Source organism: Schistocerca gregaria, chromosome 1 (genome assembly GCF_023897955.1).
Source record: "Schistocerca gregaria isolate iqSchGreg1 chromosome 1, iqSchGreg1.2, whole genome shotgun sequence".
Taxonomy (NCBI): Eukaryota; Metazoa; Arthropoda; class Insecta; order Orthoptera; family Acrididae; genus Schistocerca; species Schistocerca gregaria.
In genome coordinates this window covers 579,210,713-579,224,474 of record NC_064920.1, presented here as the reverse complement: position 1 = coordinate 579,224,474, position 13,762 = coordinate 579,210,713, and the positions used below count along the sequence as shown (strand labels likewise).

The 13,762-nt window shown below is 35.8% G+C and overlaps 1 protein-coding gene across 2 annotated transcripts in view; it reads right to left on the bottom strand.

Moving 5' to 3' along the window:
* The window catches only part of LOC126356870 (uncharacterized), a 161,632-nt gene that overhangs the window by 91,437 nt on the left and 56,433 nt on the right, over window positions 1-13,762 (bottom strand). For both annotated transcript variants that reach the window (XM_050007403.1, XM_050007404.1), the window contains exon 5: window positions 11,284-11,538. In XM_050007403.1, the coding sequence (XP_049863360.1) occupies window positions 11,284-11,538 (255 nt within the window). The remainder of the gene's footprint in view (window positions 1-11,283; window positions 11,539-13,762) is intronic.

Sequence of the window (13,762 nt, the reverse complement as noted above, 5' to 3'; positions counted from 1 at the left end):
TAAAATCTACTGGTGCCAAATATATCGGAACTTTCTGACTCAGTGTAGAATAGGGAGTCACTGCTCAGAAGGCCATTACAAAGCATTATCTTAGCAACAAAGGCAAGGAATGGATTTCAGATTACTTGAGCAATCAGCATGAAAACTTAATCTCCAGCACTAGTAATGCTGAGTATCACTGAGCAAAGTTGAAGAGCACTATACAATACACTTTAGACAGGTACATGTCAAGCAAATTTATGAGGGATGGAAAAGATCCTCCTGTGATTTCACAGCCACGTTAGAAAGTAGAAAGCTGCTATAAAATCAAAGAGTGCTGCACTGCAAATGTAAATATAGCTGAAGCCTCAAAATAAATAAATAAATAGCACAAGGAGGGCCATACATGAAGTGTTCAATGAATTCAGAAGTAAAATTCTGTCTACCAGACTTGACAGGTAACCCCAAGAAATTTTGGACTTATGTTAAATAAGTAAATGGATCAAAGGGATCTGTACTGACACATTGTGACTTATGGATCAAAGGGATCTGTACTGACACACTGTGACTGTAACAGCATTGAAACTGAGGACAATACACAAAGATCCAAAATAATAAATGTTTTTTCCTGAACTTATTTTCTGAGGAAGATCGCACTGCAGTACCTCCTTCAAATGATCACACAAATGGCAAAATGGCCAATACCAAAAAAAGTGGCCGTGGGATAGAAAAGCAGCTTAAACTGATAACAACAGAGAGAAGGCGACTGAACTTGACAAGATACCAACATGACTGTACATAGAGTGTGCAAAAGAACTTGTCCTCTTCTAACTCTTCTAATAACAGTGTCCCATAGGTCTCTGAAGGAGCAATGTGTTCCTTATGATCAGAAAAAGGTCAGGTCATTCCCATTTTCAAGGAGGACCATTGAAAAGATGCACATAACTATAAGGGTGTATCTCTGAATTAACCTGTTGTAGAATTGTGGTAAACAGTTTATGCTCTAATATTATGACCTTTCTGGAAGCCAAAAATTCTCCAGCTCACTCTGTTTGTCCAAGAGACCCAGAAGGTGACAGATACTGATGCACAAGTAGATCCTGTGCTCCTCAACTTCATTCAGTACAGTTCTGTGCTGTCATCTAATGAACGAAATATATGAGTTTATATGAAATAAAAAAACTGTGCGATTGGACTGAAGAATTTCTAGCAAATAGAATACAGCATGTTGTTCTCAATGGAGAGAAGTCTTCAAACGTAAAGTGTGTGCAGGCATATCCCAATGATCCCAATGGAGTGTTATAGGCAGTCACTTTTCAGATTATATATATATGATGTAGTAGACAACATCAGAAGTTGCATAAGGCTTTTTGTAGATGATGCTGCCATATTCACAGAAGCTGCAATGCTAGAAGATTGTAGCAGAATGCAGGAGGACATGCATACGATTGACACTTGGTGCAGGGAGTAGCAATTGACCTACAACATAAATAAACGTAATGAATTGTGTATATATAGACAGAAAGACCCAGTATTCTATGACTAAGCGATTGCAGAACGATCACTAGAAGCTGTTACTTTCATGAAATACCTAGGAGTATGAGTATGGAGCAATTTGATGTGGAATGACCACGTAAAACTAACTGTGGGAAAGGCAGATGCTACACTGAGATTTATCAGAAGAATACTCAGGAAATGTAGACTGCCTACTATGGAGGTGGCTTACAAATCCTCATTCGACCAATAGCTGAATATTGCTTATCAGTATGGGAACTGTACAGATAAGACTGATAGAAGAAACAGAGAAGTTCCAAAGAAGAACAGCAAATTTCATTAGAGGTTCATTTAGTATGCATGGAAGTGTCAGGGAGATGATCAACCAACTCGAGTGGCAGATGCTGCAAGAGATGCATTCTGCATCACAATGTGGTTTACTGTTGAAGTTCTGTGAGTGTATGTTACCAAGAAAAATATTGCTTCCTTCTTCATATGTCTTACAAAACAATCACAAAGATAAAATCAGAGAGATTCCAGCCCACATGGAGGCTTACTGGCAATCTTCTTCCTTTTTATTTCTTTATTTCTTTAAGCGTGTGACAAGGGCCTCCCATCAGGTAGACTGCTTGCCTGGTGCAAGTCTTTCAATTAGACACCAATTCGGTGACTTGCTCGTCGATGGGGATGAAATGATGATGATTAGGACTACACAACACCCAGTCCCTGAGCGGAGAAAATCTCTGAGCCAGTCAGTAATCGAACTCGGGCCCGTTGGATTGACAGTCCGTCGCACTGAGCACTCAGCTACCGGATGGGGCGGGGGGATAATCTTCTTCTTGTGAACCATTCACAACTAGAACAGGAAAAGGGGGGGGAGGGAGGGATGTGTACAGAAAGTGGCCTGTGCCACACACCGCAAGGTGGCTTGCAGAGCATAAATATAGATGTAGATACAGAAAATTCAAGTGGTAAGTCAAGGAAGAAATTGTAGCAAATTACTACAGTAAAAGACTGACAATCAATTCATTGTGAAAAGTATTAAAAACTCTGGTGCATGACACAGATACATAAGCCACTGATTGTGTTTCGAAGGAACACAACAGATTTTCAGGAACAAATATTGAAACTAACACACAAAATGAATGTATTAATTCATATGGTATCTATTACACATGACGCGTATGACCTGAACAGAAAAATGAAGTCTATGAATTCATAATAATAATAAAAAAAATCATTACTACTATGAATGTGTGTAGGAAGAGACAGGCTGTGAATTTCAAAACTGCACTATTGGAAATAAATGTATAATCACCATTTCCAGCTAGACAAACAAGGAAAGATGAAAGATGCACATTTTGCAATAAATTGCCTCTTTCGTACTACGATGAAAAATAAAAATAAAGAAAAAGAACCAGTAAGAAATCACACACAAACAGAGGAACACAAAACATGACCAAACAACAGACAGACAATTACGGACCAGTATGTGAGTAGAAACAAGCACAAAATTAAGAAACAACACACTTGGCGAGCTGAATTTCAAACCTACACATACAGTAACAATCCAGCAACTAATAGATAGATGAGTAAAAATGGAATGTAATAAATAATTACGTTAAAGTGACAAAATAAAGCAAGACTATAGGCCCAAAAATAACTATGGGCTGGTATGCGAATAGAAAATACATAAGAAAATGCAACATTACTGCTGATTTGAATTTAAACTAAAGGTATGTCTTCTTCTTCTTCTTCTTCTTCTTCTTCTTTCTTGGCTTTTCCTATTTCTTTACGGTGTTGGCATTGTTATACAATTGTATGGGTTTTGGCAGTGTTGGTGACAGCTGGTGATTGGATGCCTTTCCCGACACTGTCACTACCTCTGGAACAGAATTTATGTACCCTATCTGCCTGTGTACGTCATGTCCAAGAATGAAAATGTTTTCTAAATGTTTATGTGCCATGTATCTGAGTGGAATGTGGGTACCCGCCTGGCATTTACCTATTTGGATGTGGGAGGCCACCTAAAAATAACATTCAGGCTAGCTGGCTCACCAGCCCTCGTCATTAATCCATGAGGTCAACTGGGTCAGGGGAAGGCTCCCCTCCCCAAATACCGGAAGGGAAAATATGGTACATAATTGTCAAACCACAAATGCACCTGATCTAAAAATTTATCATCATAATGTACAATCTATGAATAATAAAACAGACTGGCTGAATTAATTCAATGTACAAAAATAACTAAATTCATTTTGTCTACCTATTACTGCAAAAACAATAGGAAGTAGGGTACAGGAGCAATTAACGTAAAGGAAGATATAGGTTTCACTTCAATACTGATTTCCTTATGAAATGTAGAAACAGAGGCCCTTTTGAACTTTGCTTCATTCTACAATTTATATGGTGATGAGAATGCTGCTACTCGAGTAACAGACACTTGCAAAACACTTTATATCAGTTCCTATTAAAGAAAAGTTTATAACACACTTCATTCAGATTTCCAATTGAGCTTTAGCTCAAATACTAAGCTAGAAAGTAAAATCAGTATTGGGAATAACATGTCTTTAAGAACCACATGTAGATGCTATAGTCAGAATAACATTAACTGCCTCAACAGCTTATTAAACACACAAAAGTGGTCACAGGTTTACAAAATTAATGGGTTAAGTGAACAATTTGACACCTTCACTGATATACAGGGTGTACCTGGAGGAATCACTAATATTCTGGGGTATGACAGCAATGATCATTTGAAGAAAGAAACATCGTATGGACATATGGCCTATTCCAAACAGTTTCCTAGATAGAACACATTTACTGTGTATTGTTATTTATTTTCTGTATTTTTCAATATGTTGTCACATTTACAATTGTACAACAGTTAGTAAACTTTACAACATACATTTTACCAATATCAATCACATATTCACCTTTAAGCATTATACACATCTCATTACAGCTATTGTGCAGTTTGCGACAAATGTTCAAGTATCCCACGGTCAGCTTCAGTGCGTTTATGCACTCTTGGAAGCACATGTTATGTTGCTTGTCAATGTGCCTCTACACATTCTCTAATGAGGACAGCAGTGTCCATGGTGTGCCCAAGCAGTTCATCTGGTGTATTCACCTTACATTTGTACACTTCAGATTTCATCCAGCACCATAAACAAAAATCTAGTGGCGTAAGTTCTGGTGGCCTTGGTGGCCAGTTAACTGCATTATCATGATCAATTAGTGCAAGTGAGGTTATGACATTCCCCCAGGTCTAGTGAAATGAAGAGGGTCTCCACCATGATGGAATTACATTGAGGTGCACATGGCCAAAGGAATGTCCTCAAGGTGTTCAACAAATATATTTTTCAAAATGCAAGTAATTCTGTACTGTCAGTTGCTCGTCTAAGATGACTGGCCCTATCAATATGTTACTGATCATGCTGCACCAAACATTGATCGAAAAATGAACTTGGAAATTGGTTTCCACTGTAGCATTTATAATCGCTGTGACCTTCAATGATTATTACGTGTCTTGTGATTCCATTTTATAAATGTGGCATCATTAGTGAATAGTATTAATGGAAGCAAATGATGACTGTCATTTAATCAGTGACAAAATTCAAGTCATGTGCCACTGTTGTCAATGTGAAGATTGTGGACACACTGCAAATGAAATGAGTACAAATTTTCCACATATAATATTCACCATACATATGTTCATAGGACATTGATGCATGCAACAAGGTAAGTTGGGCTAGAGCAAAACATCAGGTTGGTGAGAGAGAGACAGCCATGCATGCCAGTACCTTAAAAACTAATGTGCACTAAATGTGTTGCATTTGGAAACCATTTGAAATAAGGTATATGTCCATACAAAGATTTTTGCTCCACAAGACTGTTCGTGTCATATCCCTGAATATCAACAATTTCTGTTGTATTAGCCCATTATTTTCAAATTGCATTTCCACAGAAAATTCTAACCATAACAAGCAACTCTAGAACAAACAATAGGGTCACAAGGCGAATATGGGCTTCATGCCAGAAGAAGAGGCTACTACATGAAATGTATAACTTGAATAACATCTCGGCTGAAGAAGTGTATGTTATAAAAAAAAAAAAAAAAACTCCAAAATTCTAAGAAAAGTAAAACGAGTAGCAAAGAATAATGTACACTGACAAATACATAATATAATTCAACAAATAAAATGAAGGCCATGTGGAGTGTTACGAAAAACGCAAAACTGAACATCATGTAAAATTATAACTCTCTTACAAGAAAAGAAAAAAGTAATAAACCTTTTAGATGTTGCCAACACATTATATAACAATTTTTACAGGTGTTGCACATAATACGGTAAGGTCAAACATAAATGAGAATACTCAGTTGAATTCGCATAAAAGTAGTACTTGCAGATCTACGTACATCATCAGTGTCAAACAAATGAAGTGGCAAAAGCAACACAGGCAATAAACGAACTAAAAAACTATTACTCTGCAGACACTGATGGTGTCCCTGCAACAATCTCAAACAAGAGTGCTCTAAAGCTAGTCGAACAACTTACACACTTATGTGTACATTTAATTCAAGTGCACATTTTCCTCAATTTATTGGACATGTCTAAGGTAATCCCAATCTATTAAAAAATGGTTGTAGAGATAATGCATATAACTAAAGGACTATCACACTTTACTCTTGCATTTCAAAAATACTAGAAAGGGTTGTGGATGACAAACTTATGGAATTTGTAAATAAAAACAAAATCATGTGCAATGAAATAAAATGCCATGTGGCGAAGGTCCTCCTGTCAGTTAGACTGGTCACCTACTGCACGTCTTTTTAGTTGATGCCACTTCGGCAACTTGTGCTTCAATGGGGATGAGATGATGATGATGATGATGATGAAGAAGAAGACAACAGAACACCCAGTTCCTGAGTGGAGAAAATCTCCGACTCACCTGGGAATCGAACCTGGGCCCCTTTGCACAGCATTCTGCCGCACTGACCACTGAGCTACTGATGTGGACATCATATGCAAAGAACAGCAAAGATTCAAAAATAAACAATTATTAATTACTGCCACTTATGAGTGCTTTAATTGTATGCTAAGCCTGATGAACAAGAGACAAGAATCAACAGCAGCATTTGCCTGATGAACAAGAAACAGTAATCAATAGGAGTATTTATTCACTTATAAAAAGATTCTGATGTGATAGATGATAAGATTGATAAGTATGGTATTCGAAGTCTACCTGTCAGAGTAGAGTCTAATTAAATCTGATGAACCCCGAGGTCAGTAATGGAACCATTTCTGTTTCTTTTGTACAGTAACCATTAAATTTAAATGAGGGTTCTCATACATTTTCCTCCCCCAAAAAATTAAGAAAGGAAAAAAGTTTATCGCTTATCACATTTTTACTGTTTGTGCAGTGAAGCTGCCACATCAAACATGATGTTTAAATTTACTACTTCTTTACACTAACTCTGTTTGCATCACATTTTGCAAATAGAATCCACATACACCACTAAATGTGCCTGCAAAATTATATCATTTTACAAGACACAGTTCCGGAAATATAACATCATAAACATGGAATTGTGTGATAACTGCCACATCAAGCATGATGATTTAATGTATTACTCATTTAGCACCAAATCTATTCGTAACACGTTTTGCATGCTGTAGCCACAAACACCACTGGATGTCCCCACAAAATTATATCATTGTATGACACATGGTTCAGGAGATATTATGCCATAAACACTAAGATGTGTGAAAAACCAGCTGTTCTTAAAACAGAGAGCAAATTACCCAGACTATACTCACCTAGTGTTTCAACAAACTTTAATATAATTTCAATTTTTTTCAAAACTTTTTCTCATCTGCACACTTAAAGTCAAATATTTAATACAATAACTCATTTGCAAAGTAATCAAAAGTTGGAGCTGTTTTATATATGCAAGTTTGATTCTTTAAAGATTCCATCTGGAAAGAAGCTCTAAGGAGTTTATGAACTATCTACGTCCCAGAGGCATGGCACTGAAAAGGGGATGACAACAAAGTATAACTCGGAACACCAAATTTGTTAGGTACATGACTTATTTATGGTGTAAAAATAATATGCGAATGAGAATCCCCTCTACCGCTGGGAGCAGGGTTGTGGATGAGAATGCATGATATAAAAACATTTGAAAAGAATCTGGTGGTTTTTATTTCCAGTATTGAATTGATTTCAAATAGTTTTAAAAGTGTGGAGTAACATCTGTCTCTTATTTCTGCTGTTTAGTGTGTCAATCAGTTTGCAAGAATGAGCATGGCAGCAAACAAATAATTTTGTTAGCATATTTCGGGAGCTAAGATCAGACCACACAGCTGAATATCACTGAAAAATTTAATATACTCCCTGGAGTAGTATGGTGTAAAACAGCAGAGAATCAGACATATAGTTGTGCACCATACATTACAGATGCATATGTTCAACATCACTTCATAAGTCCCTAGATCAATTTCAACCACACTTGGTACATACATTACTTACTATCTGGAAAAAAAATACCATGGGGGTAAAAACCACCAATCTCTCTTTGAAATAGGGGTCACAGTGGTGGGCAAACAGAGGGGAGTGGGCGGGGGGGGGGGGGGGGGGGGGAGGAGATGAAAGCACGAAAGGGGGGTGGGGCAATGCTGGGTTTCTCAGCTAATATTTAAATGTGTGAAACATAGCATTTGTAACTTTAAATGAGTATTACGCACAGAAATCATCTTCACCTGTATGCACATAAATTGACTTTTCCAATTCCTTATGCAAAAACTGCTTTTGTACATTACAGGACCAATGAAAATACAATACATAAGCTACAGAAGCCACCAACAGGGTGCAACACTTTCAGGAAATAAAATGTCAGTGATGTTAAAAGCATTGCCTGCCACCCTCTACAACACACAGTGTTTGAATTCTGTGAGTTTAAATCTTATACTGTAATAAGTGAAATAAAGTTAAGCAGGAAAGTTGGTTGAGTCCAGAATTTTTTTTTAAAGAAGTCTAAAGATGTTGCCCAAATTTTTGTATCAAAATTGTTGAAGAGACGCTAAATGTGCAACATGAAGCAGAAAAATTATCATAACTCATTTATGTCTGATCAAGAATGGATAGTCGTGGCCACAGCAATGAGCAACAAGTAAATATTGTTTCTATTTACTTAAAAAAAAAAAAAAAAAAAAAAAAATTAGAATGCTGCAGAAGAAGTTATTCCTGCAGGTGATGGAGGTTTTATATACACTTTTCTTTCAATTCTCTATGAAGTATATGTTGCATATAGCACTTCTTTTTCCCCTGATTTTTCCTAATACAGGCTATTTATGGTGCTTTACTCCCAAGAAACAACATTCATCCATTTCTTAGCAAAATTACAGTCAGTTGAGTGGTTTAATTTGTAGCAGGAATTTGTCACTTACATACAGGACACGTAACCATGTCAACTGATGCTGCTGCTTGTGGCCATTATGTTGCACATCTAGAGCTCACAAACTGTAACTTGATTTTGTTACTCATATAGGATGCCGCCTTAGGGACTATAGCTATACTGAAAGCAGTTCTCTATAACTACAGGGTGTTTCAAAAAGTACTTTACAACTTTGAAAAGCCATATAAATTAGTTCACAGTACCTACAGAGGTGATTGTAGCATCGATTTGCAGTGAAATACATCAAGTTTTGTCTCACTACTTCAATAATACTCAATCTCACCGTAAGGAGTGCTAGCGGCAGTTGTGTTAAAGATGGCTGCCTTCACTGGACCATAGTGTGCTAACTGTGTGTTTTGGTTTGAAGAATTGAAGTCGGATACAACAGTGCAGCGTAATTTCTGTACAAAGTACACTAAAGATCCTCCTAGTAGACCTACAATTTATGAGTGGCATAAATGTTTTGTAGAAAGAGGGTGCTCGGTAAGACATGGGAAATCAGCAGGTTGTCCAAGCACATCTGACGATGTCATTAAGCAAGTGAGACAAAATTTTGTCAACAACTCTACAAAATCAACCCTGCATGCATCTCACGAACTGCAAATCCCACATACGGTTGTTTGGCGTGTGTTGTGAAACCATTTGCATTTGAAACTGTACAAATAAATTATCATAGAAGCAATAAAAGACACTGATAAAACTGCTTGCAAAGTACTTCTGTGCAGATATGTTAAATCGATTACATGAGGATGAACATTTCTTGGACAAAATCATCTTCTCTGATGAGTCAACTTTTCAATTAAGTGGAAGGATTTGAGGTAGTGAAAGTCTGCACTAAACATTGCAACATGTTTGTGATCGCCCTAAATTGAATGTTTTTTTGTGCACTGAGCAAGACCAAAGTGTACGGCCCCTTTTTTTCTCTGAGAGATAGTGTACCTAGACATGTTACAACAATTTGTGATACCACAGATCAATTAGGATGACCAAGAACAAAAGGTTTACTTCATGCAAGATGATGAACCACCCACCACCTGACCGATATCTGGGATTTTCTCAGTGACCACTTTGCAGGTCAATGGTGCTGTCTTGCACCAATTTTGTGGCTCCCACATTCCCCAGTCCCGAAACCACTCGATTTTTTTTGTGGGGAGTCATCAAGGATAGTGTGTTTGTACCTCCTGTGCCGGCTTCTCTACGTGAACTTAATAAAAAAAACTTGATGTGTTTTCCTACAAAATAACTCTAATCCCAGCTCTATATCTTATTTCAATAAATTTATATGAATTTTTAAAGTTGTAAAGTCCTTTTTGAAACACCCTCTATTTAAAATAATTTTTAATGTATTATTAAGAATAAAATTATAACAAAAAGTGTACTTTTTAAGTAAGAATTTAGAGACATATTGATTGCTTTAGAGTACTTGGCAATATAGCTCTCTGTATCATATGGACCAGAGCATCAAGAGTCAATTTTTACCATTGTTTCAAAAGCATGTAATTCTTTATTACTGCTTTCTTTCACTCACACAGCAGTTGATCACATCATTTTTGGGAGGTCAACCACCATTTAATTAATAACCTCCAATGGGCATTGTAATTATAATACTTCAAAATGTTCCAGTGTCAATACCTAAGCAGATCAATTATTTCCAGGGAGTCAACTTTGCACATGTATATATAAATATACTTATGAATATAATAGAGGGAAACATTCCACGTGGGAAAAATATATCTAAAAACAAAGATGATGGGACTTACCAAACAAAAGCACTGGCAGGTCGATAGACACCCAAACAAACACAAACATATACACAAAATTCTAGCTTTCGCAGCCAACGGTTGCTTCTTCAGGAAAGAGGGAAGGAGAGGGAAAGATGAAAGGATGTGGGTTTTAAGGGAGAGGGTAAGGAGTCATTCCAATTCCGGGAGTGGAAAGACTTACCTTAGGGGGTACGTTTGTGTTTGTTTGTGTGTCTATCGACCTGCCAGCACTTTTGTTTGGTAAGTTCCATCATCTTTGTTTTTAGATATATAAATATACTTAAGCACATATTAAATTTAGAGATAGTGTATAATCTTCAGTGTGCATGTTGATAAACTCTAAGCCTAAATTATATCCTTCTTTGTATGTTATTTATACGCATTGTAAATGTGTGCAGTACTTGTTCATTGTTCCTTACTTTCATACAAATCACAAATTCTATATCATTGACTGAGAAGAAGAGAAAGTAAGGTAATCACTAACACAAACAGTGAATCAGAGAGGCTGAGCTAAAACAACAGCACAAGATAGCTATGGCTAATAATATGTTAATTGTAAATCGATAATATTGTTTCAGAACGTACCTGTATGGATCTTTACCCTTACACGCCAATAATCTTTTCATTGCTTCTTCTCCAGTGCATGGTAGTGAAATATTGTTCTCTAAACTTGCTGGAATACCACCGTGGGATTTATCTTTTGTTGTATTATTAGAATTTGATTTTGTACTACCTTTCCACCAGTTTCTTGGCCATATACTTATTTGGTAAATCACTGCAGTCAGTTTGAAGTATCCCTTTAATGACCAACTGTGCACCTGTGCACATACCAGCACACACCTGTGAACAATTTGCGTATAGTTTTTAACAATTAAGATACATACTACAGACAGAAGAAATATACATGCAATGAAACAGAAGACCAACCATGGGTGCAAGCAATGTGCTCTATTCATTAAATGGTAAAAAAATGGAGACAGACACTGAACACATTACTCTTTTAACTGTCTCACTTTGCTTGTAACACCAGAAGTACTGGGTGTTCCTCTAAATTTTCACTTATTTTACATTTGTTCACTATGTAAAAACCATTGTAACTGTATTATAAAGTTCTGACATATGTATGTCATGAGATGAATAAAACACAATTCACATTTCTATTAAAAGATTACACATACATATGCAACTTGAATCACAAAATATCACTTTGTGCTGGATGGTCCCTCTTTACATTATTAGGCTACATTACACTCATTTATCAAAAATGGAAAAAATTAAGATACACACAAGTTTTACATATTTTATTTTTCCCTGTATGATCATAAATATCTTGGGGAAAACTAATTAAATCTCTGACACCAGTAATAAAATATCTCTTACGGGGTTGGAATGTTTGAATAATTCAAAGTAATAGTTTTTCAATCACAGAGAAGTCCAAAAACCAAATGTGGCTCATCTTAACAAAATTCCTAAAAATGAAACCCTATCACCATTTTTGTTTGCACTTTTTTAAAATCAAACCATCTCCTACATATTAAAAAGTCAGCTATATAGGACCTAAAATTTAATGTGAAATCTAAACAACAATACAGCTCAATATTTTTAAAACACAAAAAGTACTATGAAACGGGAAAGTTATGTTGATTAAGTCGAAGAGAATAAAAAGGAAGAAGACTTGGACTTTCTGCCGCTGAAGTTAAACCTTTAGATTTGTAGTTTCATGTGTATCCATTTTGATTTTGAAGACCATGTCAACGCACAGTATTTAATTAACCACAGTACCTATTTTCAAAATTCAAGAAACCAGAGAATGGTACACACTAACCTTTAGATACTGAAAACCAATTATAAAGTATTTCTTATGTTTCAGACATTAGTATTAGAGGATGCAGTGAAGAGCAGTTCTTGTCTCACTTCTTGCAAACAACAATTCTCACAGTTTCAACTGTACTTTTCACCAAGCAATGATACAACTACAATCATTGTTAGTTACTGTACCATCTGTCATCTTAATCAATGAAATGATATGTATTAGTCAAAATAATTGTCTATTCTATTTTCTTCATATTTCTGTTGATTTCAATGGCTTGACAAGTGAAACACCGCTTGATCTCTTCGTTCCATTCAACGTGTTCTGTCGTGTTCCTACCGTAGTCTGTTTGAAACTTCATTTTTTATAACTATTTTATTTCATTTGGGACTTTCATTACATATGACTTCTTTATAGCTGCAATATCTCTTGATGTTTGTCGAATTGCTATTTTGGAAATAATTATCACATTTGTGTTTGCCTATATAACACTCATCATCTACAATGCTTAATCTGGTGTAATTACTTATCCTGAAACAAATTCTCATTAGCTACATTTCTAATTTCCTGCCTGACGAGTTTCTTCCAATATAAATTCATATTTTTTTCTACTGTGAACCTCACTTGTCTATGATGACCTGAAATTAATGGCTTAGGATTACAAGAGCCTTTATAATTTCTTTATTATCTGATATAATGTTGTCAAGTTCCATTTTTTGTTGCATTCTGTCCTCACCTGGTCTATTTCCTACACATTTTCTTCTGGAAGGAAGTGGTAACAAATATGTTGTTCATCTTGGCAAATTCTATTATTTTTGCACTAAAATCCCTCATCATCATGAGCACATTCAGATTCAAATTCTTTATGCACCTTTGTCCACATAAAGTAGAATAGTATTTTCCACTGATAGAAAGTTACAGTTGCAATCAAAGTATTAAAATTTAATGTTCATATTACATGTACAAATGAAGTATCTTATAAACAGCTACAATCTTAAATATTAATATTGTCTAGGTCATAGAATGCTTTTATACTCTAGCACTGATTTTTTGCAATCCAATCATATAATTTTAATTTTTTAAATGACAAGAATTGAGCAGCAAGAGGAAACTTGTTAAAAATTTTCAGGTCATTAACTTTGTGGGAGTTTCCTGTTATTGCTAGTTTGTGTCTTGGGATGTCAATTTTTGCCTTATTTTTAGTGTCATGTCCAAGAATTGTTTCCCTGATAACACATTCTTTAATGCTGTTCT